Source organism: Macrobrachium rosenbergii, chromosome 50 (assembly GCF_040412425.1).
Source record: "Macrobrachium rosenbergii isolate ZJJX-2024 chromosome 50, ASM4041242v1, whole genome shotgun sequence".
In the NCBI taxonomy this organism is placed as follows: domain Eukaryota; kingdom Metazoa; phylum Arthropoda; class Malacostraca; order Decapoda; family Palaemonidae; genus Macrobrachium; species Macrobrachium rosenbergii.
This window is the reverse complement of record NC_089790.1, coordinates 25,006,674-25,032,263: the sequence shown is the minus strand read 5'-3', so window position 1 is coordinate 25,032,263 and position 25,590 is coordinate 25,006,674. Positions and strand designations below refer to the sequence as shown.

General features: G+C 38.7%; 1 protein-coding gene across 1 annotated transcript in view; it reads left to right on the top strand.

The window, feature by feature from the left end:
* Ada3 (transcriptional adaptor 3) overlaps positions 1-25,590 on the top strand; it is a 54,361-nt gene that overhangs the window by 14,348 nt on the left and 14,423 nt on the right. Inside the window, exons 4-7 of the mRNA XM_067094303.1 lie at positions 16,658-16,789; positions 18,248-18,406; positions 19,255-19,359; positions 22,394-22,506. Coding sequence (XP_066950404.1) covers positions 16,658-16,789; positions 18,248-18,406; positions 19,255-19,359; positions 22,394-22,506 — 509 coding nt within the window. The remainder of the gene's footprint in view (positions 1-16,657; positions 16,790-18,247; positions 18,407-19,254; positions 19,360-22,393; positions 22,507-25,590) is intronic.

Sequence of the window (25,590 nt, the reverse complement as noted above, 5' to 3'; positions counted from 1 at the left end):
AACTACTGTACATATATGCCTAGTATCATAGTCACGATGTTCCCAGGATAATCAGTCTTGTCTTTCAGACAGAAGAAATAGGTAGTGTCATATGTGTGCACTCGGGAATCTTAGGTAGGTATGAACTAGGAATTACTTTTCATGGTCCTCCCATGCTGCTGTCAGCAACTCCTTCATTATCCAGGTGTTTGTTAATAATCTATTTACCGCCTAATTTCTTTCAGCCCTCAGTGCTTTTAGAAATTATAAAAAGGCAAATTTTATTTTTATTAAGGCATTTCAGCTGCCAATGCCATCTACTTTTACCTGTCACTGTAATGGTAGAGTAATAGTGACTAATGACCTTTTTGATTTTCTGAGAATGTAACTTTTAGTAGTCTTGGTTCCTTCCAGCTTATTACATAAGTCTTGGTGCATAGTTCACACTTTTTTACTGACTTAATTCTCTTGCTATAAGGAAGAAATAGTTTTTTGTTGTTTCACATTAACCCTTAAACGCCTACTGGACGTATCATACGTCGACTAAAATTGTCTGTTGGGTGCCAAGTGGACGTACGGTACGTCGACTACAAAAAATTTCAACCTTCGGTCAACTTTGACTCGACCGAAATGGTTGAAAAACGCAATTGTAAGCTAAAACTCATACATTCTAGTAATATTCAATCATGTACCTTCATTTTGCAACAAATTGGAAGTCTCTAGCACAATATTTTGATTTATGGTGAATTTTTGAAAAAAACTTTTTTCTTACGCCCGCTCCGTAACTCGCCCGAAAATTTCAGAAATTCTTTCGTCATTTTGTCATAATTTTTGCACTGTTCTATATTAGCCATTACATAAAGTTTTATATATGAAAATGTGTGCAATTTCATTTACAATACAACAGAAAATAACTCATGGTTGTAGCTTTTATCAGTTTTGAAATATTTTCATATAAATCACGATAACTGCCAAAATTTCAACCTTCGGTCAACTTTAACTCGACCGAAATGTTAAAAAAACGCAATTGTAAGCTAAAACTCTTACATTCTAGTAATATTCAATCATTTACCTTCATTTTGCAACCAATTGGAAGTCTCTAGCACAATATTTCGATTTATGGTGAATTTTTGAAAAAAACTTTTTCCTTACGTCCGCGCCAGAAATTCTTTCGTCACATTGTCGTAATGTTTGCACTGTTTTATATTAGTCGTTACATAAAGTTTTATACATGGAAATGTGCGCAATTTCATGTAGAATACAACAGAAAATAACTCATGGTTGTAGCTTTTATCAGTTTTGAAATATTTTCATATAAATCACGATAACTGCCAAAATTTCAAGCTTCGGTCAACTTTAACTCGACCGAAATGGTAAAAAACGCAATTATAAGCTAAAACTCTTACATTCTAGTAATATTCAATCATGTACCTTCATTTTACAACAAACTGGAAGTCTCTAGCACAATATTTCGATTTATGGTGAATTTCTGAAAAAAAAAACTTTCCTTACGTCTGCGTGCGGCAACTAGGCCGAACATCTCTGAAATTCTTTCGTCACGTTGTCGTAATGTTTGCATCGTTTTACATTAGTCGTTACATAAACTTTTATATATGAAAATGTGCGCAATTTCATGTAGAATACAACAGAAGATAGCTCATGGTTGTAGCTTTATCAGTTTTGAAATATTTTCACATAAATCACGATAACTGCCAAAATTTCAACCTTCGGTCAACTTTAACTCGACCGAAATGGTACAAAAACGCAATTGTAAGCTAAAACTCTTACATTCTAGTAATATTCAATCGTTTACCTTCATTTTGCAATAAATTGGAAGTCTCTAGCACAATATTTCGATTTATGGTGAATTTTTGAAAAAAACATTTTCCTTACGTCTGCACGGTAACTCGGCCGAACATCTCAGAAATTCTTTCGTCTCGTCGTAATATTTGCACCGTTTTATATTAGTCGTTACATAAAGTTTTATATATGAAAATGTGCGCAATTTCATGTACAATACAACAGAAAATAACTCATGGTTGTAGCTTTTATCAGTTTTGAAATATTTTCATATAAATCACGATAAATAGAAAAAATTCGACTTTCAGTCAACTTTAACTCGACCGAAATGGTCGAAAACTGCAATTGTAAGCTAAAACACTTACAGTCTAGTAATATTCAATCAATTAGCTTCATTTTTCAACAAACAGGAAGTCTCTAGCACAATATTTCGATTTATGGTGAATTTTTAAAAAAACATTTTTTACGTCCATGGCGTTACAAATTCATGCATCATTTTGTGATAATATTTTCTCTGTGTTGCTTTGATCGTTTTACAATTTGTTATATACCAAAATCATCGCAATTTAGTGTACAATACAACTAAAAAAAATTAACTCATTAGCTTTAACCATTGTGCTTACAGTGCGATTTGTATACAATTATATAAGAGTTTTTTTTTTGCTGTCATATATTTCAATATTTATATATGATAATGATATTTTTTTCATTTCTGATGGTTGCATACTAAACTTCAGGCAATGACAAAAAAAGGAGCCAAAAATGAACTCTTAATCTTAAAAACTAAGCGTGCAGTGATTTTTTGAAAAAAACTTTTTTTCCGCTTTGGCGCTAACTCACCGAACGCCACCGGCATACGGGAGACGTTTTTGTAAATAGAGGCTCGGCGTTTAAGGGTTAACTAGCTCATATGTAATTAGATATTAGCACTTGGTAGGAGTTCCCATTCGCATAATTACCTTCTTTGTTGTTAGTACAAACTCAGTGATCAGCAGTTTCCTTAGACACACCCAAAAGAACACTCTTGGCTTGGCATGCATTCATGTAGATCAGCAATTCCAGTTGTAGTTTACCTCAACCCTTGTGTCTGGCAGTGAATCAGCACCTTGCCATCCTTTTGGTATATCTCTTGTAGTTTTCTTATCTTTTTTTCATCCATAATTTTCTTTTGTACCTCCTTTTGTATGCTGTAGTATCAGATGGTGGTATAAAGTTTTTCCATAGATTGGAATTCCTTAATATTTTTTTTTTACTGGCCAGATGTAACTGGCTTGTTGCTGTAGTGTTCTGTTTGTACACATGTATTTCTTTGAACGTGTGTGGTTCATCATTATTTTAAGCTTATATGTATCATTTTTAGCATATATCCATAATAATCTAAGTATTATTATAAAGTAGTACACTTGTTTCCTCTGCTTAAATTACATTAGTTACCTTTTCACTTTGCATTATTATCATTATTATTATTGATAGTATTATTATTTAATGTCAGTTTCAGATGTCCCTTTTTTTCCTTTTTTGCGGATTATGTAAATTTATATCAGTTCCCAGTATTTACATATGATTTACATTGTTACCAGTTTTTCTTAATCAGTTACCTAGTATAGTTATTTTATTGTGACTACTAACTTGGATACTTTTTGTTGGCATTAATATTTTTTGGAATACTGGTAACCTTTTCTGAATTCCTGGTATTTTGTTCTTATGTAGGGTTTGGTCATTGGAAGTGTAGTACTTTTGCATGATTCACAAGACCTGGCATCTTCTGTAGTGTTGCTTAGGTCTCCTTTGACATGCTGCCTAATGTTAAGTAGGAAGAATTAGTTTAGAGGTTACACTCAGTTGTTATGGTAATATGATAGTAGGTGTTGTACCATAATATACAATTAATCTTTGAGTCTTTTAGAATTAAACTATGTTTGTGGAGGAAATGAGAAGTCATTCTATTTTTCTTCCCATTTCTTATATAGCAGAGGTTTTACATCTCTTTGAGGTAACTGCTGGGGGTTACTGCCCCACTTTGGACCTTAAGGTTTGACTTTCTTCTTGCTGTGAGATCTGTATTTACGGGAACTTGGCCAGTGTTCTTCAGAGGTGCTGAGGAATACAGTAATCCCTCAATATTCCACTCTCCATTATTTATTATTATTATTATTAGATACTTTCATTAGTCACTGAGTTAACATCATCAACTTTAATTACATTGCTGTGAAGCATTAGTTCATAGTACAGTATTAGATCTCATTTGATGTATTGCAACTTCTTAAAAATTTATTAATTTGATAAACTGAAAAAGATGGGGATTCTGCTGAAATGTCTTTCAAGGATTTGTTTCAATTGATTGTTGGTTGAAAGTTGGATAGTCACTAAAGGTATGTTGGATTGTAGGTCTTGTTGCAAATTCTCTGCATCCAAGAATAGGTTTACATGGTGTATCCATCAATTACCAGTGAGTTGGATGAATGTGGCCAGTTTGAAGATGGGATAATATGACATCACTGTGGCATTCTTTTTGTAATGAAGAGTATCATAATCCAACAGTTGGTGTGATATGTTGTAATTAGTTATTGTTAAACTCATTATTTCACAAGACCTACTATTTACTAATAACGATGGTTTTTAGAGATAATAAATCACTGACAAGGTCTTGTATATTGATTAAGTCGTAGTAATTGCAAGGACCCAACATGCAATACCACATTATTTATACTATACTTGCCGCTCTAAGTTGGCGGTGATGCCCCGCCCCTTTGTAAGCGAAGGTGGTGATTGGAATACAGCAACTGTTCGTGTGGCTATTCATTTGAGTGTATTGAATGCGCTTGCAAGTACTAATTCAAGTTTTTTCCTGTGGCAGTCAATTATAGTCTTTAAGTAAAAGAAAAAAGTACGTCAAATTATTAACACCTCTGATTTATTTTGAGAATATTATGGTTACATTATAATTCAAATAGTCAAAGTCGAGGATTTTACATGTTTTCGAATGCAGTCTGATTCATTTATCTTCAAAATCTGGTAAATATATAAAAGATAGGTCAAAATCACGTCAATCATGAAAGTCATTTAAATACGGAAATGCTGTATAAAATGAATATAGTAGTATCAGTGTCCAGGTAACATGTTTAATGCTTAAAAAACAGGCATCTTATGTAGGAGGGCAAAATGATCACTTGAACAGCCAGTAATTGAAATTGGAGGGAATTTCAAACACAGTAGTTAACCGAGCTAACCTAGAATAAAAAGAAACAGCTGTCAGCACAGTAACCATTCCGAGATATACATACACTGAAGTATAAAGGAGGAGTGTCTTGACTTCAATATTGGACGATTTCTTGAAAGACACTAAGCGTATTGGACGGATAATGAGCCAGACGAGAATTGTCGTAATTAAGGTCTTCAACTATCTCTGTGAGCAACATGATCAGGAATGCGAAGATGATATTTTAAAAAGGACTGCTGCTGCAACTGGAATATCTGTCCACTCCATTCAGCAAATAAAGCAACAACACAAGCATGGAAAAATGTACTCCCCACCCCCTACGACCAGAACATCCCCAGTAATGGGAGCTTTGGATAATTTTGATAAGGATTGTGTATGCCAGGAGATAATGGCTTTCTATGAAAGAGGTGAAATTCCAACAATTGAGAAATTACTGGAAAAGGTGAAAGAGCAGCCTGTGAATTTCCCTGGTGCTTATATCCTTCTCAAGCTTGTTAAGGAAATTGGGTTTCACTATAAAAAGGTTGAAGGTGGCAGGAAGTTGTTAATGGAAAGGAATGATACTGTTCTTGCAAGAAATAAATATCTAAGACTTACTGATGAAAACAGAAAATCCGACACTCCAAAGACAGAAATATACGTGGATGAAACATGGGTCAGTCAAAACGATGTGTGAACAAATGTTGGACATTACCCGATGGAATTGTTGTTCCAAGAGTGAAAATGGGAAAAGGAGCTAGATTTATCATAGTGCATGCTGGGGGAGAAAATGGATTCATACCTTAATGATCGCTAATTTTTCGATTGAAAAATGGTAATAAGGGCGATTACCATGACTATGAATCATACATGCTTCCTATCTTGGTTTCAAACACAGCTACTGGCAAACATTCCAGCTCAGTCTCTCAGTGTCTTAGATAATGCTTCATTTCATTCGAAAATATCAAACAAAGCACCTGTCAGCATTTCAAAGAAAGTGGAAATTGTCTCCTGGTTAACCAAACACAATATAGCTCATGACCCTTCTTTTACCAAATGCGAACTTCTTGATGTGGTAAAGCAGCACAAGTACCTACAGGAGTATGAAATTGACAAAATCGCTCGAGATGCTGGCCATAAGGTACTTAGACTTCCTCCTTATCATTGCAAATTCAATCCCATAGAATTGATTTGGGCACAAATAAAAAATGAGGTTAAGAAATGCAATTCAAATCAAAATCAGACTTTGACAAATGTTGAACATATAACTGAACGTGCAATAGACAGGGTAACAGCAGAGGGATGGTGGTCATGTGTGCGTCACACAAGAGAAGTGGGGGATATTTATAAAAGAAGAGATATAGCACGTGACCATCTAACTGAAAATTTGTTCATGAGACTTACCTGTCAGATATATATATAGCTGTATTCTCTGTTAGTCCGACAGAATTTCAAAACTTACGACACACGCAGTGGGAGATCAGGTGGTTAGTACCCATTCCCGCCGCTGGGGAGGCGGGTATCAGGAACCATTCCCATTTTCTATTCAGATTTTCTCTGTCGCCGGTACTGTCAACACTTGTTTTCAGTACCTCCGTCTTGGATTTCGCTTAAACTTGGTTGTCACTTGAGTATTTGTTTGATTTTTGGTTTTTTGACTTGGACTTGTGGCTAGGCATACGCTATTGTGGTTTGTTTTGGATTTGGCTTTGTTTTTTCCTGGGATTAAGATGTCTGAATCTAGTTCTTCTAGTTATCGAGTTTGCCGTGTGCAAGACTGTAAGGTGAGGCTACCGAAAATTTCGGTAGATCCTCACACTGTATGCTCGGGTTGTAGAGGACATGTTTGTTTGTTGAATGACCGATGCAAGGAGTGTGAATCTTTGTCTGATGCTAGTTGGAGGACTTATGATTCTTATGTGAGAAAGCTAGAGCGAGATAGGATCAGGAGGTCTTCCTCCAGAAGTGGTAGGAGTCAGGGTAGTGTGTTTTCACCTGTTAACCCTCCTGTAGACGTAGCTCTTCCTAACCCTGTGGTGTTGCCCCCTAACCCTGGGGTTGTGTCTGCGGATGGTGATGCCCTGGCGATTATTATGTCTTCCATTCGTACCTTGGAAGCTAATATGCTCGCTCTTCAAAGTGCTGTGAAGTGCAGTGATAGTGTCCGTCCCCCTAGTGTTGTGGAGGGGGCGTCAGATCGGCCGTATAACGCCTCTAGGTCTAGACCTCTGTCGGACTCCCAGGACTCAGGGAGTGGGCAAGTCGAAAGCCGCAAGAGGGTTACGCGGACCCCCCACCGATCTGGCGTCCCTTCGGCATGTCCTGATGACGCTTCCCAGGCTGCCAAGGATCGTGCTCGGGCACGAATCCTTGGATTGCTTCTCTTCCCCGATTCCTCCTCCCCGCCGGGAATGGAAATCTCGGGATTCTCGCCCTTTGAAGAGAAGCTTCAAAGAAGGGGACACTTCACGTCCCTTTTCTCGTGACGCTCTTCGCTCTTCTCCGGAGGATTTTGACGCCATCCCACCGCAGAAGAGGACCAGGACGTCATTGGACGATGACGCTTTTGAGCGCTCCGCTCGCTCCAGAAAGAAGGCTGTTGCTTCCCCTGTGAGAAGGAAGAAGGCGTCCCCTCGCCCCTCTTCTTCTCATAGGATCAGTCCTTCTCCTGAGGAGGAATCTTCTCCTACTCGTAAGGTGCTCCTAGGCATGCAGGAGCAATTGGCTTCGTTAATGGCCCAGAAGGAGACTGATGCGTGTCGTCGTCGGAAGGATTCCCGACTGCCGATCAAGAGGTCTAAACCTTCCCCTTCTCCTTCTCCACGTTCGTCGTCGTCTCATGCTTCGCCGCCCGCTAGAAGTCCTGTTGCTCAGCGCTTTACTGGTCTTGGCAGGGATCGCAATTTCCCGCTTTCTGATGCGCTTCATGCTGCCAGGCTTGACGCCCCTCGTTACGACGACCCTCTTGTTTCTCGTCATGACGCTTCTCATGCTGCTAAGCGTGACGCTTCTCATGCTGCTCGGCAGGACGCCTCCCTTGCTGCTCGACATGACGCCTCCCTTGCTGCTCGTCATGACGCCTCCCTGGCTGCTCGACAGGACGCCTCCCTTGCAGTTCGTCAAGACGCCTCCCTTGCTGCTCGGCACGACGCCTCTCTTGCTGCGAGGCATGACGCCCCTCGCTGCTTTCGCTCTCACCAGGACTCTCGTCGGATCGCTCGCAAGAAGCTCGCCGATTCTCGTCAGGGCGCCGCCGAGACTCTCATTTTGACTCTTCTGCTCGAGACTTTCGCGACCCTCTCGGACTTCTTCCAAGCAGAAGTCCCTTTGCATGTTGGTCTGCAAGGATTTCGTCCTCCCGGTTCTTCTCCTGCCCCTTCAGTTGCTCCTGTGGAAGAAGGAGAGCTTTCTTGCGCTTCGGATCCTGCAGTTGAGGATCAGTCCTCTTCTTCTTCAGCTTCTGCAGACTACCAAGTCTTAACTAGGCTGCTGAAAGACTTGTTTGGGGACAAGTTTCAACCCTCTGCTCCTCGCCCTCCCCCCTTGCAGCTAACCTCGTCTAAGTCACAAAAGTCTTCTGGTTTTGTGAAGATGGCGACGTCTCTCTCTGAAGAGGGCCTTTAACAAGGTTCAGGAGTGGATGGACTCCAGGAAGGCTCAGTGCAAGACTTCTTTCGCCCTGCCTCCATCAAGATTGAGTGGAAAAGCAGGAATTTGGTACGAGACAGGAGAGGAGGTTGGTTGGAGAGTTCCTTCCTCTTCCCAAGGGGATTTTGCCAGCCTTGTGGACGCTCCCAGAAGGTCTCTCCTTTCTTCAGCGAAGGTGTCCTGGTCTTTATCTGAGACTGATCACCATCTGAAAGGCCTATTCAGGTCTTTAGAAGTTTTTAACTTTTTGGACTGGTGCCTGGGAGTCCTGGACTTGCAGGCTCGTAGCCCTGACTCCATTAGCCTGGGAGATTTGTTTAGTGTCCTATCCTGTATGGACAAGGCGGTTAGGGATGGCTCCGAAGAACTGGCTGCCCATTTCTGTACGGGGCTTTTAAAGAAGAGAGCCATTTACTGCAACTTCACGGCGAAGTCGGTCTCTCCTACTCAGAAGGCAGAATTGTTGTTCGCTCCGCTTTCTAGCCATCTTTTTCCCCAACCCTTAGTCAAGGATATGGCCTCCACATTGCAAGAGAAGGCTACTCAGGACCTCCTGGCCCAGTCTTCTAGACGTCCTGCAGCCCCTTCGACTTCTTCCCTTGGGCAGGCTTCCAAGATTCAGAAGCCCTTTCGTGGAGGACCCTCCTCTAGATCGTCCTTTCGAGGAAGAGGTCCCTCAAGAGGTAGAGCCCCTTCTAAGACCAGGGGCAAGAAATGACTCCGTAGACCTTCAGACACCGGTAGGAGCCAGGCTCCTTTCTTTTGCAAGAGCCTGGAGAGAGAGAGGGACGGACAGCTGGTCCCTCCAAGTCATCGAAAAGGGATACAAGATCCCATTCCTCGTATTGCCTCCATTAAGTACGATTCCCATAGATCTGTCGCCATCCTATCATCAGGAGAAACAGCAGATTCTCTTCGACCTGCTCGAGCAAATGCTCGAGAAGAGAGCTGTGGAGCAAGTCTCGGATTTACAATCCCCGGGCTTTTACAACAGGCTGTTTCTGGTTCCGAAGCAGTCAGGGGGATGGAGACCAGTTCTGGACGTCAGCAAGTTGAACCATTTCGTTCTGAAGGAAAAGTTCGTAATGGAGACGTCCCAGTCGGTCATGGGAGCCCTAAGACCAGGCGACTGGATGGTTTCTCTCGATCTCCAGGACGCCTATTTTCACGTCCCTATATATCCTCTATCGAGGAAATACCTGAGATTTGTCCTGGGGGACAGGTATTCCAGTTCAGGGCCCTTTGCTTGGGCTCAGCACAGCTCCTATGGTCTTCACGATCTTAATGAGGAATGTTGCGAGATGGCTTCCGCCTTGGAGGAATAAGAGTCTCTCTTTATTTGGACGATTGGCTCATTCGAGCCTCGTCAATGACAAGGTGTCTGGAGGATCTCCACACGACTTTGACCTTGACGAAGTCCCTGGGACTTCTGGTGAATTTCGAAAAGTCCCATCTGACCCGACTCAGTCCATCGTTTATCTGGGGATTCAGATGGATTCAGTGGCTTTTCGAGCATTTCCGTCTCAAGAAAGACAACTTCAGTGTTTAGAAAAAGTTTCAGCCTTCCTGAGGAAAGAAACATGCTCGGTGAGGGAATGGATGAGTCTGCTGGGGACCATTTCATCACTGGAGAAGTTTGTTTCCCTGGGGAGACTGCACCTCAGACCGCTTCAATTCTTCCTTGCAGAGAACTGGCACGACAAGGAGAATCTGGAAGCTTCTCTGAGTATCTCGCCAAAGGTAAAGAATCACCTTCGGTGGTGGCTCGATCCATCGAAGTTGGCAGAAGGCCTTTCTCTCAAACTTCAGAACCCCGACCTAGTGTTGTTTTCCGACGCGTCCATTTCGGGGTGGGGAGCAACACTGGGGAGGGAAGAAGTGTCGGGCACCTGGAGAGGGGAACAGGTGTCCTGGCACATAAACCTCAAAGAATTGGGGGCGATTCAGTTGGCCCTTCTTTTCTTCGAGGGCGAAGTCACGAACCGAGTTGTCCAGATCAACTCGGACAACACCACGGCCCTTTCATACCTCAAGAAACAGGGAGGAACTCACTCTCGGTCCCTGTTCGCCTTAGCAAAGGACATCCTTCTGTGGGCTCAGGCCCGAAATATTACGATCCTCACGAGGTTTGTTGCAGGGGTAGAGAACGTCCGTGCGGATCTTCTAAGTCGGCAGCGACAACTGCTCCCGACCGAATGGATCCTACACCAAGAGGTGTGTCAAGGACTGTGGAAGCTTTGGGGACGTCCCTTGGTAGATCTCTTCGCAACCTCCAAGACGAAGAGACTTCCTCTTTACTGCTCCCCTGTTCTCGACCCAGGAGCTCTCTCAGTGGACGCTCTTCTTTGGGATTGGTCGGGGATGGACGTGTATGCCTTTCCCCATACAAGATCATCGGAGAAGTCATCAGAAAGTTTGCGTCGCCGGAAGGGACGAGGATGACGTTGATCGCCCCATTTTGGCCTTCGAGGGAATGGTTCACAGAGGTCATGTCCTTCCTAGTAGACTTTCCGAGATCTCTGCCCATGAGAGTCGATCTACTCAGACAACCCCACTTCGAGAGGTACCACAAAACCTCCCGCTCTGTGTCTGACTGCATTCAGACTATCGAGAAGCTGGCCAGAGCGAGAGGTTTTCTAGACCAGTGGCGAAAGCTATTGCCAGAGCGAGAAGACTCTCTTCCAGCAATTTGTACCAATCGGCGTGGACCGTCTTTTTAGGAGATGGTGTAGAAAGAAGGGCATTTCCTCCACCACGACCTCTGTGAGCCAGATAGCAGACTTCCTCTTATTTCTGAGGAGTGATGTGAAACTTGCAGTCTCGACTATCAAGGGGTATAGAAGTATGCTATCATCTGTTTTTAGGCATAGAGACTTGGATCTGTCTAACAACAGAGACCTTCACGATCTATTCAGATCCTTGAAACCTCGAAGGTGCCTCTGGCTAAGGACTCCTTCTTGGAATTTGGATGTTGTGCTACGGTTCCTAATGTCCAGTTCGTTTGAACCTCTTAGTTCTGCGTCATTGAGGAACATTACTAGGAAGACTATTTTTCTAACTGCTCTAGCAACTGCAAAGAGGGTTAGTGAACTGCAAGCCTTCAGTAGACATATAGGCTTTAAAGGGCATAACGCAGTTTGTTCTTTAAGCCCTTCCTTTTTAGCGAAAAATGAAAGCCCGTCTAACCCTTGGCCCAAGAGCTTCGAAATCAAGGGTATGGCTGAAATCCTAATTCAAGAGCCAGAGAGTCCTTTGCCCTGTTAGGGCTCTCAAAGTCTACTTAGACAAGACGAAGGAAAAGTCGAGGTCCCTCAGATAGTTTATGGTGTTCCGTAAAGAGACCGGACTTACCTATGTCAAAGAATGCTCTGGCTTTCTTTCTGAGGGATACGATTAAAGAAGCCCATTCATGCTGTCAAGACACTGATTTTAAACTTCTGAAAGTCAATGCTCACGAGGTGAGGGCGGTTGCGACTTCAGTGGCTTTTCAGAAGAATATGTCACTCAGTAACATTCTGGGTGCCACATTTTGGCGAAGCAACTCTGTGTTCGCCTCACACTACCTGGAGATGTGAAGACGACATATGAGAACTGCTTCTCGCTAGGACCATACGTTTCCGCAGATACTTTCCTGGGGGCAGGGGATGACACTCATCCTATCCTATAGAAAATGGTTGGATAGTGTTTTTTTATGGTTGTTGGGTCGACTGCCTGTGGCGGACTTCCCAATCGTTAGCTTTAGTTGCGTTATCCTAACTTAGTTAGGCTTGGTCAGGTGGTTGGTTTTTTTACTTCGTTTGCCCTCATTGTATGGTCAATATGGTCTTGTCACATTGTGGTCACGCCCCGTTGACAGATCATCTAGAACTCACCAGCTATACAGGTCACACCCTTGCTGGAGACTCTAGTTAAGCAGAAGCGGACTTGGGTGACAGTAATCACGAAGTCAGCTATGCTAACAGGTAAGGAACCAAAGTATCTTTCACCTACATTGTAGTGTGTTTTTCCAAAATCCTATTCTGTCTGTACCCACCTCCAATGGTGGTATTCAGCTATATATATATCTGACAGGTAAGTCTCATGAACAAAATGATATTTTAATGATAAAATAAAGTTTGTTCATACTTACCTGGCAGATATATATATTCATAGTGCCCGCCCACCTCCCCTCAGGAGACAGTGGCACTAGAAAATCTGAATAGAAAATGGGAATGGTTCCTGATACCCGCCCCAGCCAGCGGCGGGAATGGGTACTAACCACCTGATCTCCCACTGCGTGTGTCGTAAGTTTTGAAATTCTGTCGGACTAACAGAGAATACAGCTATATATATATCTGCCAGGTAAGTATGAACAAACTTTATTTTATCATTAAAATATCATATTTAGTATAAACATCACCAGTGACAGTGAGGAGTCAGAAAGCAATGATTGAAGTAATTGCTGTACTTAAATGAAATGTTTAAAGTACCAGTGACGAATGAATTTGTTATTTTGAGGTATTGTTTGTTGTATCCAATGATGAATCAATTTGTTTTCTTTTTTTGAGTCAATTAAATATTTGATGTACAGTATCAAGATATATATTTATTTTAACTAAATATGCTTACATATAATTGCAGCAAGTTTCCAACCTAAAAAGATTGTTAGACTGGGTTATAACACACCAAAACTTATAGTTATATGTAGCAAAGCATAAAGATGGCAACGCTGACTGACTCAGTCAAGTTGTGTACGATGAGTGAGCTGTCAGAATCAGCTGATCACTGAGTGGCTGTTTATCTGAACATTTCACCTCCCCACTGCCATCATGCATATTTTATGGTGTCTTGTGATTCATATAATCATATAGCCTATTTATAGGTATGCAATTGACATTACATAAGTTATTATGAAACATGGCTTGTATTATTTGTTTTTATTCAGTTCATATACTGTATAACATAATGCCCTGAAATAATGAATTGTTTACATTCGATAATAATTTTGTTTCTTCTGCTTCGATTTCCTGTAATATATGTAAATTCTTTTTTCTTACTCCAAATGAAAGAATTTCTAACTCTAGTTCTCCAATAATTAACATTTCACATAGGAAATGGAAAGAGGATTATATCATATCAAAATATTTTCTATGGAAATATGGATAAGAACTCTAACTAATGAAGTGGGCGGGCCATCACCACCAACTTAGCATGCAGCAAGTATAGGATCGTATAATTTGTGGAATGAAAAATTAATTTGTTAATCAAAGGGATTTTTAGGACTGATTCTGAAGGGCTTCTAAACCACTTCGGGAGTTACTGAAGATTACAGATTTTTAGTTATATGTTTCTACTAGAAACATGCAAATCTTGACATTTGACCATGTTGCAAACTAACTGGTTTTGTCTGATGATATTGCAGCCAGTCCAACATCTGTGCAAGATTTTAATCTTTCTGTATAGAGTGCATAATGTAGACCTTTACTTAATGATGTTCAGTGATATTTGCATAGTTTTGGATAGATAGTAAGTGTATACGGACAAGTACTTTACACTTAATCCAAGGATGGGGTAAATTCTAGTGCTGGAAGGATGTGCTATGTTTACATTTTACTACTCAAGTTCTGTTAGTGCTAATTGGGAATAATGGTGGGTGATTGCTTTTAAGAATTGCATTTTGAGTGAAAAGCTCTGCAGTTGGAGAATCACTTCCCAGAATCTCAGTTGCACTTTTTATGGTTTTTAAGTCATGATGCGGAGAGAGGAGATTCAGCACTTTCAACCTTTACAAATCTATTTGGGAAGAACTTGAATACTGTATTCCAGTGCAGAGTTATGCATTATGAATTGAATATAAGTTTTGTAATGCTAAGCATGATGCTAATCCATGTATTTGATGTCAGTAGTCTTAAATAGAACAGCTGCTGTGTGTTGTAGCACTACAGTTGATGTTTCACTATTTCTCCAAGTTGTATGTCAGTTTTCTTAATCATGTTTAACACATTTTCTTACCTCTTGCTCTTATGTATGTTACATATGCATTCCAATTCAAGTATGGTTTAAGGATTAAACGTAAGAACAAGAAATCCATATACAGTACTGTAAAGACCATTTTTAATTCCGCATGGCAACTTCTATGATGTTTATTACAAGGAAGAACAATGTGGCACCCAAAGCATTTCCCTGTTGCATTTTCTACTTTATGTGACTGAATTTTATGGTCTTACCATAGGCTTTACAATGAATTTTGGTTTATAGACTTAACAATGAATTTTGGATTTTAAATAATTATGTCAGCATTTTGAGAAAGGTTCCCAAGAAGTCTATAAGACCTGTAGGTGAGACCTTTTATTATTGCTGAGATGACTTATGGCCCTTGGCTCAGACTTATATAGTAGACTTCACAATAAAGACAGTCATTCTACTGATAGTGCATCTTTGAGATGAGTCTGTGGTACTTGACTCACAAGTCAAGTAACTCATTAAGAAATGAAGTCAGCAGGTCCATCATTTCCAGATAATGTTGCAAAGACAGACTACAGGTGAGCTGAGCTTGTACTACTGTACTGCACTTTTCTCCATCCCTTCTCTTTCAACTCATAGCAGGAATGAGGAGGACCTTTTTCTTTGCCTTGTAAAAGCCATTCACCTCTGTCTTAGGAGAACCAAAAATTCTTGGCATTATGGAAGTCTTAATGGTAGGCACTTTGATATACCAAGGTAAATTTGCAAACTTTTATTGTAGTGATATTCTTGTAAGGTTTTGTTATAGTAGCATGTCAGATAGCCTCTGCTTTTGTTGATGTTCCCATCTCTTGGAATACCTCTTCCTCCTGACCATCTATTCACCTGTCTTTCAGAAATTCTTTACGGCATAGCTTCCCCCATGTTATTGGTCTGTACACCTTCCATGGTGGGCAAATTCTGCCCTTCGCTACTTGGTAATTTCCGGGAGTTCCCTATGGCAGCTTGGGGCTCCTACTTCCAACATTCCCCATTGAGTCTGGAGTGGAATGTGGAAATTTTACAAACTTTTTCAATATACTTTGCTCAGTAGAGCTCTGTGCTCTCAAGCACAGCTTGTATGCCTAAGAAAAACAAAGGTTTTCAGTCCTAAGACTATGTACTGAGTAGACTAACAAATTACTTTTAGCTAACTCACTGGCTGTAGCAGTTCAATTTCTCTCACTTAAATTGAAATTTGGTCATAATATAAGTGATGAGTTTAAAGTGAAAAAATCTAATTTTTAAAATCAGAATGAATTTTTCATACACATCCATCAGGGTACTTATAGTGTGAGTTCTGTCTTACGTACCAGGTTTACTTGCATCCTATCAACCAGATAAAAGAAGAATGAGAAAAGGACTTTGTTAAGATTGATGAATTTCCCTGCAGGTGCAATAGGCCCCTGGCTTACTTATGTTTCCTTTTCTCATTTTGTCAGAGACTCCATTTTGGCAAGATAAAAATGATAATTATAAGTAATTTTCTTGTATGAAAATTGATTTTTAAATTATACATAAGTGTTCCGTAAACAGTTTAAATCTGGCATTAATAACATAACATTGGACTTACAGTAGTGTATATGATTCTGCTAGTAAGTATTATTTGTATCATGTCTCTGTGGCTTGTGAAATTTCAAATTATTCATGGCAAACAGATTTATATAATTAAATATTATTTAGATATTAAGATACATTCCTCAAAGTGAATTACATTTGGTACAACCATCTTTTGAGCAATGTTGTTGACATTATACTCTAAAATTATAGAACCTTATCGATTTTGGTAATTAGAATTGTGCACTTTTTAGTCTGCAGATTTAAATATTACATTGTGAATTAAGTAAATCTGTATCAGGATTGTGATAGAAGTTTTTAATATAAGTATTTATCTTGCAAGGTTCCATATTATCCTTCCTTGTATATTTCAAGGGTAGCATTGCAGCAGGAAGACATGAAGATAATATGAACACCTTTATAAGGAGACTGTATGTATATCAGGTTTTGCGTAATAGTTTTTGAAGTTTTTCTTTCTTGTTACAATTTCAGGCTATATCCCCTGGCAAAAAGATAAAACGAGAAGATGGTGAAAGGCCTCCAAAGAAAATGAAAGACTCAGGTGGAAAAGCAAGAGACATTTTATCATCCCCCGGTCCACCACCTGGAATAAAGCCACCAAAGGTTGATAAAGAAGAAATTTTTACTTTCTGAGTATTATTTGTATATGGAAAGTTTTCAAATTTAGAAATACCTCTTAATAACACTTTTTCACACAAGGAATGAGGCTCTAGTTATTTGGCATTTCATGTATGTCTGTACATTTTGCATACCTTATGTTGATCATGAAATGTTATTGAGGGATGTATTTTGAATAATTTTACTGGGTGGTGATGTTTGTTTAGATTAGGATTATTTTATCTGAGACCCATTACTTGAACATAGCTTGTCAGTGCAATGCACGTGAATGGTTGTTAGGCTAGCACATGGGTATACAGTCCCCAAGATCCCAAGTAGTAAGTAGAATTATATTTTGTTTGTCAATTGGGTAACAACTCCAATGATTCCAAGGCCTTTGGAACTGTTTAGGACTACTCCGTTCTTGTCCAGTTTTTGTTTATGTACTTTCCTTCCTCATTTTTATCTTATTTTTTTCCTTGTGCAGGTGGTAACATAAATTACATTAAAGAATTTCAGTGTCAAGTGTGTGAACAGCGTATACTTTGCATTAGCAGTTCATTCATTGCTACCTTTATTTTGACTCTGGTTTTGCATTTTTCCTATCTTTTCCAGAAATAATTGTACTGGCACATAAATTTAACATACAGTACTTCAGTTTATGGGATTTCATTGTTTGTTTAGTACATCTGAGTCTGCTGAACAGAAAATCATATTTGTTCATTTATGGAACAAACCTTATGGTCTTTATGTATGGGGAAATCTCTTTAGAGCAGCTGGATCCAGTTGAAAATAGAAAAAGGTTTGGTGGCGTGAGTGTAACTGACCCATCATACTCTACACTGTATCTTTCTCCCACTCACTTGAATATTTAGCTGCACTTCATACCAAAGTTTTCTCTTGAAAATTACAGCAGATTATAATTAAAGAGATTTTTCTTGCTGCCTTAGTTGCATGTTTTGTTCAAGTTTTTTATGCTTTACTTTAGTTATATATTTTGGTTACATTAAATACTATCATGTTAAGAAATTTTTTTCTTTTAACACTCCTGTCTGAAATGAGAGGAGTCTTATATGCCATCAAATATGGTAGTTAGGTACATGAAATCTTAGGTATTATGTGCATGTTGTAATCTGCCCGAGTTACATTTTCTTCTTAATTTTCTTCAGCAAGTGGACTGATGTGTCCAAAATTTGTATGCAGTGCTTAAATAGCTATTTCAAAGAAATGGGTTCATAATGAAAAAATTAATGTAGTTAATAAATAGTAAATATTATTCTCTCTGTTTTAAGGCCATTAAATTGCATTTTTTCATTGAGGCAAAATGTAAATCGTTTGTTGTCACATATATAATCTGTGTAACCTTTTGTCCTGGGTGAATGTGTTTGAAGTATTTTGAACAAAAAAGTGATTGCATTCTTTTTTCCGAAATTGTTTAATGTATTTTTGCCTTATATTTTACAGGTAAAATGTTCTGTCCTCAAATATGAGCCAGTATTTGATGTTCCTGACCTGGGCCCACCAGAGCAGCCCAAACCACCACCCCCAAAGAACGACATTACTAATCGTTTTTGGGCAAACGTAGAACAGTATTGCCAAGAAATTACTGTTGATGATATAAAGGTCAGTACAGCTTTTATCCCAGTTTGTAAGCAGGAAATAACTTGATAAGGAATGTCACTTTACTTTGTCCTAGTTACGAATGAAATTATAGTGAAGAGTGAAATATATACAGATGCTTATGTAATTGCTTACTGCAACTAGTGTTCCATGCAAATGCAAACTCATTAAATATATAATTTTATCTGCCAAAGTCATGAAAATATATAATTTTATCTGCCAGTCATAAAAAGCTGGACGTAAATATCATCTTAATTTAAATACCAAGCAAAAATTGTTCTAAAAACTAATTTCTAAATAAGTAACAGGTAGACAGTACAGTTCTATAAAATAAAAAGGAAAACTTTCAGTGAGCAGTAGCAGTAACTGAAAAGCACTCAGTGGGAAATTTAGATAAGTGCTTAATACAAGCCCAGTTGATACAATTACAGTCATTAAAATAAAACCATCACTGAGATGAGGAAATACAGGATAATATAGGTTGACACAGCAAAAATCAGTTAAAAAAAAAATGAGAACTGGTAAAATCAGCTGGTCTGTTCAGAGTGAAAAACACTTGATATGACTATTTCCTGCTGATAGAGTACTTAGGAGCCTTGATATACAGTTGCACAGCTAGATTCTTTTTTTGAAAAGTGGAAGGGAATGGACATGATTGAATTCAGGCAGTATGTAATGAAATGATGGGATTTTAACTGGAAAGCAAATAAGGAAATTGTCACTTGTGGAGAAATTCCTTGTGCCAAAGCTGTTAGTGCTTAAATATTTATACATATTACACTGTATTCCAAGATACCTAAAAACATTTTCCATATTGTATTATCGTAAACAAAATTTTTCTCATATAACAGATGCTAGAGGACTTGATTAACAACCCAAATGATGACAGCGATTACTACAAGATACCTCCCCTAGGTCGACACTACACATTACGCTGGGCACAAGAGGACTTGCAGGTAAGGTCCATTTTGGTATAGATGTTTTTTTATTGTGTATTGTGTACTTTTAACCTGTTAAGTGTCACTCACGGAAGCATGGGCAACACCAAAATGTCAGTTTTTCTGGTGATTTTTTTTTTATAAATAATAAACCATACGGTTTAAGAGCGTATACTATTTTTTAGTTTTATTATTTTATTGTATTTTAAAAGAACATTAAAAGAAAAAGCACAAAACCCACTCACTTCATTAAAAATCCCAGACAGGATGAATGAGTACAGGTATGGCTTTTTCTTAGATGTTTTGTTTGCCAGTTTTTCAGTAAGGTGCAATACACAATCCAACACGACAGTCTGGGTACCAATGTTTCCCTTATTTTTATTATGCTCTTGACATTGAGCACATTATCTATTTTTTTTGGGCTTGGAGCCAGTGATGGGATTTTTGAGTTCATCATTTGTGATAAAGCAAAACAGTTGCATGATGGTAACTTGAAAAATGACATCCATGTAACGAATGCTGATACAGATATAACTCACGTTTTCAGGGCCAGTCGTGGATGGTATGAGAAATTTAAGGGAAGTGGCATACACAATGTGATGAGGCATGAGTAGGGTGCCAGCTCTGGCAAAGATGCTGCCAAGAATTATGTTGAAGAGTTTAAGAAGTTGAGGGTTTTGTTCACAACAAGAGCTCAGTTGTGAAGAGACATGCATGTTTTGAGAAAAAAAAAAAAAATGCCAATCATGGGCAGACTTACCCTTTTGCTCTGTGGTATTGGAAGTGGAGATTTACAACTGAAGCCTTTGCATATGTGCCATGCAGAGAACTTGGGGGTTTTTAAGAAAAATAATGTCATGCAGAATAAATGAAATGTAATTTGGGGGGCTAATAGTAAAGCTTGGGTAACCAGGCAGGTTTTTATGAGTGAAGTGGCTGGCCATAGTGTCAAGGAAAACTTTGAGGAAATACAGTTGCCTCCTAGAACCCTTCTTGTGCTGGACAGTGCTTCTGTTCATCCTTCATACTTGGAGGTTGAGTTGTTGGAGGTGTTTAACTTCATAACAGTGAAATTCTTACCCCCTAACACAACCTTCATTCTACCCACAGACCAGAGGGTCATCTTAGGTTCAAGAAACTGCAATGAAGCACTATTCCAGAGGTGCTTTGAGGTGGCCTCTGATAAAGATCTGACCCTTGGAGAATTCTGGGGAACCAGCTCTACATCTTCCATTGCGTAAACTTCATAGACAAAGCCTGGGGAGGGGGAATTTCTTACAGAACCATTAAGTCTGCTTGAAGGAAATTGGCGAAATGCTGTAGCAGAAAGGAACTCTGAAGCCTTTGATGCTAAATCTGTTGTAGAGGATATTGTGGAGGAGTACAAAGCAGAGCTCACCACAAAAGAACTGTAGGACCTTCAGAGTTCAGAGGTCTGGTTAAACAAATCATTTATAACTAACTAAGGACCTTCAGAGGGAGCAGTGACAAATATCAGCCAAGGAATTTTCAGAGGAGGAGGGAAGGAAGTACTGTATGTCCCTGGTTCTCTTATATCCAAAATGGGGGAATGCAAAATTAATTTAGGAAAGTATCACCTTGATAAAGCTGTAGAAATTGTTATAAACCTGCTGAACGATAATGCTGTGACTAACTTAAGAATAGTTTACAATGCAAACAAAAGTAAATGTCATTGGACAGGGTTTTTTTTGTAAGACAGAAGGCCAGTGAGTCTTAAGAGGAAATTAGTAGAGACAAAAAAAGAGAAAGAACCCCAGAAGCACAAACTTGCCTATAAGTATAAGGGGCCAGCTGAGACAAAAGTCAAAGGATTATGAGTTAGGCCCAAATGTTAGAAACATAAAAGTTATTCAAGGAACTCCATGAAGTAAAATTATTGTTAGAAGAAATTTCTATATTTATTTTTAAGGTATACATATAATTTCATGACACTTGATCTCTTAGCAGGATGCTACGGATTTGGGAGTGTCATCATAAGCTTTCAAGATGACTTGACATAACCAGGACAAAGTAGTATCTTTAGACATATGACATGCTCAGTCTGGTAGATTAAAACTATCAGTTCCTCTTTTCAAACAGTATTGGTCTTACGTGCATAAATCCTGACGGCTGTACACGATAAAAAACAATATACCTTTGTTCCCAAGCTGAGTAGGCAAGGATGAAATAATAATCATGTATAAGAACAAACAGCTTGTACTATTCCTGTGAGAGTTGAGTGTTGACTCAAGTTTGGTTTAAATACTTAATAGTAAGTGATAAGGCAGAAGTAAAATAAGAAGTGGGTTTCAGGTTGTAAAGGTTATTTTAAATTTTGTATATATGTTATTGTGAATAATTTTCAATTGAAGCTTTTCTTATTAGCTGTAAATTGGGATTTTTGGAATCAGTTTTACTTATTGTTGCTACACCAGTTTCAAATTGATCATCCATTCTCAAGTAGTAAAGTACTTTATGTAACTCATTATTGTAGCTGACTGTGAATTACCAGTTTTAGATATAAATTATTGTAGCTGACTGTGAATTACCAGTTTTAGATATAAATTCAGAGATTTTCTTTTGAATCTTGAGTAAACTAAACTGTTTTTAGATTTAATAAATTTTTATGGTTAACAAAAGATATAGATTTTTATCTTTTTATTTTTAAGCTGAAGGTTAATTAGAATCCAGTGATAGTGAAGATAATGTTCATGAGCTATTGATAATGGATTGTTTAGAGCTAGGAATGGCAACTCTACACCTATATGAAATAGTGGTTGGTTTACTTATTTTTAATTATCTCCAAGCTATAATAATCATAGTTTATGTAGAAGTTTAGCTTTCTGTATCAAGAATATTGCAAATTCTTCATTTGAATTATTAGTACCATCTTCTGTTTAAAACATTTAGTAAAAGTATAGCATACTTGTCATAAATTTGCTTTACTTAGTAAATTTTAAGAGATAATTAACTATGAATGTAAGATACCATTATTCTAATAATGGCATGATTTATTTGAGAATTATTTTAGAATATTTAAAATATCCAACAGGATGAACAAAAAGAAGGTGTCAAGCTAGCTGAAGGAAAGAAGAAGGGCATAAAAAGTGAACCTCTTAATTCAGACGTTTCAGACAAGCTGCTAAAAGAAGTTGATATGAATGGGTGAGTTTATGAAAGTTGTTCAAGATATAGAATAAATATTTAATGTAATGGGATTTCTATGTTTTTTACATTAGTAGTTCTGAAGTAATAAAAAATAAGCTTTTGAAGGAATGCAAGCATTCTAAGAATTTTACTATATTTTTGGCTAATATGGCTTGAAATTCTTGAAGAAGTGCATTAACATGTACTTGAAGAGTTTGGAACAAATATGGGTGTTTGAAGATAAATTTCATTCATGATGTGTTGTAATGACAGGCAAAGGTAAGATTTACGAATGGTTATATGGGTGTGGTATTTGTAAGGATATCTTTATATGCTGAGGAACTCTTAACAACTTGAGTTTGTCTCCAGTTCTATCAGTTGAAAAATATTTTAATGAGCAAAGGTACATATTTTCATTTATATTAAATTTTTTGGGGGATTGGAAGAGGAATGTCAACTGGGATTAAAGTTTATTTTATTCAATGTGGAAAAAGTACAAAGTGAAATGTCTGGCAGGTAATAACCAGAAATAGAGGAAATTGCCAGGATTGCCTTCCTGTGGACGAACAGTAACATGCTGAGAGGATGATGGCAAGTCACTTTGTTGAGTTGCGTACAACCACATGATGCTTGGATTTTTTGTTTGGTCATTACATATAAATGGTGTGACGTTTGTATTTTCCTTTCGATATTAAAGCAAACGTTAAATGATTTACATAATTTTAAAGTTTAGGAATGCCATGTTTTTTTTATTTCCAGATTAAAAATGTTATATTTTTAAGTGAGTCTTACCTCCCTACTATGATAGGTATAAAGTCCTCCTTCAGGTGAAGGATGACAGAGTATAAACACAAAAGACCTTATCTAGATTGCCTAGTTATACTGCCTATTGACCCTTTCAAGGTGAACTGTGATTCATGCATATGTTGTTCTCAGCTTTGTTTCTGCTGTTGTGTTAAGAGGACTGGGGGACAGTTTTGTTTAATTCATTTTGTGTTGCTGATCTGGAATGTTGTGGATTTTTGTTTGATATTGATTGGCTTTGATGACTATTTAGGATATCTGCTAAAGAAGACATTGACAAATCCATTTAGAGTTTGTCAAATTATGTTGGTGTACCACCTGAATTTACTCACTGGCTTACAATGGATGCAAACTTTGCCTCAGGTGCAGGATCAAGGATTGTTCATTTGATGACCAATGCAGTGAGTGTGGTAATTGGCCAGTGAGTGTCATGAGTAGTTACTTAAAATATAAGAAGAGGTGAGAAGCTGTTAGGTATAGGAAACGTCAGCAAAGGAACCTGTTTAAAACTAATAGTAAGCAATAGGAGTAAGAGCCTTTCTGTTGCTCATGTCCTGTCAGATAGTTGCTCTCCTCCTCCTCCTCCTCCTCTGCTAAGCAATCCTTCTTCCTTTAGACATTCTTCTCCTTCTTTGGTTAAATATCCCCACATCATCAGGATATGAGGGTTGGAAAACTGGAATCAGATGTAGCTAGTCTTAGGGTTACAGTAGAAAAATTTATGAAATTTACAACAGGTACATCTGTGTCATTGCTCTCCCAATTAATGGGCCTGTTTCAGGTTTTCCCTTGCAGCAGAGGTTGAGTCAATGCCCTCCCAGTTAGCCATACCTTGGCCATGCCCTGTGACTCTCTCCTTTCTGAAGGTACAGGGAAACAGGTTATGTCAGGAAAATAAGTGATTTGTGCCTGTTGTCTTCTTCCTGTGACCAACCTGGCAGTGTGATGTTAGGTTGCCAAAAGATGAATGCAATAGAATTATTAAGCACAGTGCAGGTACATAGGGTGCAGGTGTTGTAGGCAGAGAGCAGCGCACTAGCCCTAGATTTAGTCGTTTTCTCCTAGGCCTTCCAGGAGGCCACAAACTCATAGCAATCCCAAATAGGAATCTTCTCTGTCTTCGGTTAAGAGGCTTTGGTGGCACCGTGTTTTCTTTTGGCACTGATCACCCTTGCTCTTTGTCTCGATCCCCCAGGCATGCTGATTATTTTGCAAAAACATATTTGCGTCAGCTGCCAGACGTTCAGGAGGTTTCTTCTGGTATTAGGGATCACAGGTGTTCCCCACGATTTCCTTTTTCTTTGTCTTCTTGCAAGGGTGGTTTCAGGGGTCTTGTTCAAATTCAAGATCTCCCAGATTTTGACAGGTTTCATGTTGGTCTCTTTGTAAGAACCTGGGATGCTCTCAGACCTTTTTGAGGCATTCTTGGTCCCCATCCCAGCTTCTTTGCTATAGAGGTTAGAAACTTTGACCCAATTTGGCCAGAGTTCTGGTCAGCAACCGGGTATTTTGTTGTCGGCTACTCTGGTGTTTTCGGTGTTGCTGCCTACTGCTGAATCTTCTGTTGAGGAGTGCACCTTTGACGGAAAGTCTTTGGTTTCTAGCAACAGTAATGGCATGGTGCATGGCACCATGAATTCAGGCACATAATGAAGCCAGCTCTTCTGCTTCCTTGGAGCAAGTTTTTGCTTTGAAGTGTAAGTCTTTTTGAAGACTTAAGGTCTTGTGTACACATGATATTGGGGGTCTTGGTGCCACTGCCTCTGTGCCTCGTGTCTTTTTCAGTGGATCCCCAGGCTTAGGAATTGGATTCGCATGGGGAAGAAGAATAGATTACTTATGCTTTTCAGAAACTTCATATCTATGCAACTAAGTTTCCAGATTGTTTTGAGACTACAGTAATCCAGGACTTCAGGTCACTTGAGGTGGCTGGTTGGAGCAAAGGACTGAACCTCTGCAGTGGGTTTGTCAACTACAGTTCACCCAGAAAGTGAGTGGTCAATAGACAGTATACTCTGTTGTCCTCCAGCTGGCAGGCAGGAGACTTATAGCTATTATAATAAGATCTGAGTATTTAAAAAATAAATTTTATTAGAAAGATTTATATATTTTCTTTATAACATTCCATAGAAAAAGTTATTTTTAATCGCTCAAAAATTTCAAGTGTTTAAAAAGACTGCTTTATCAAATGAAATTGTGTACCCTTTAGCAATTTTTTGTAAATTTATATCAATTTGTTACAAGTATTTGTAGCAAACTTATGAAAACTTATAATTTATGAAATTAGTAAACTTTTTA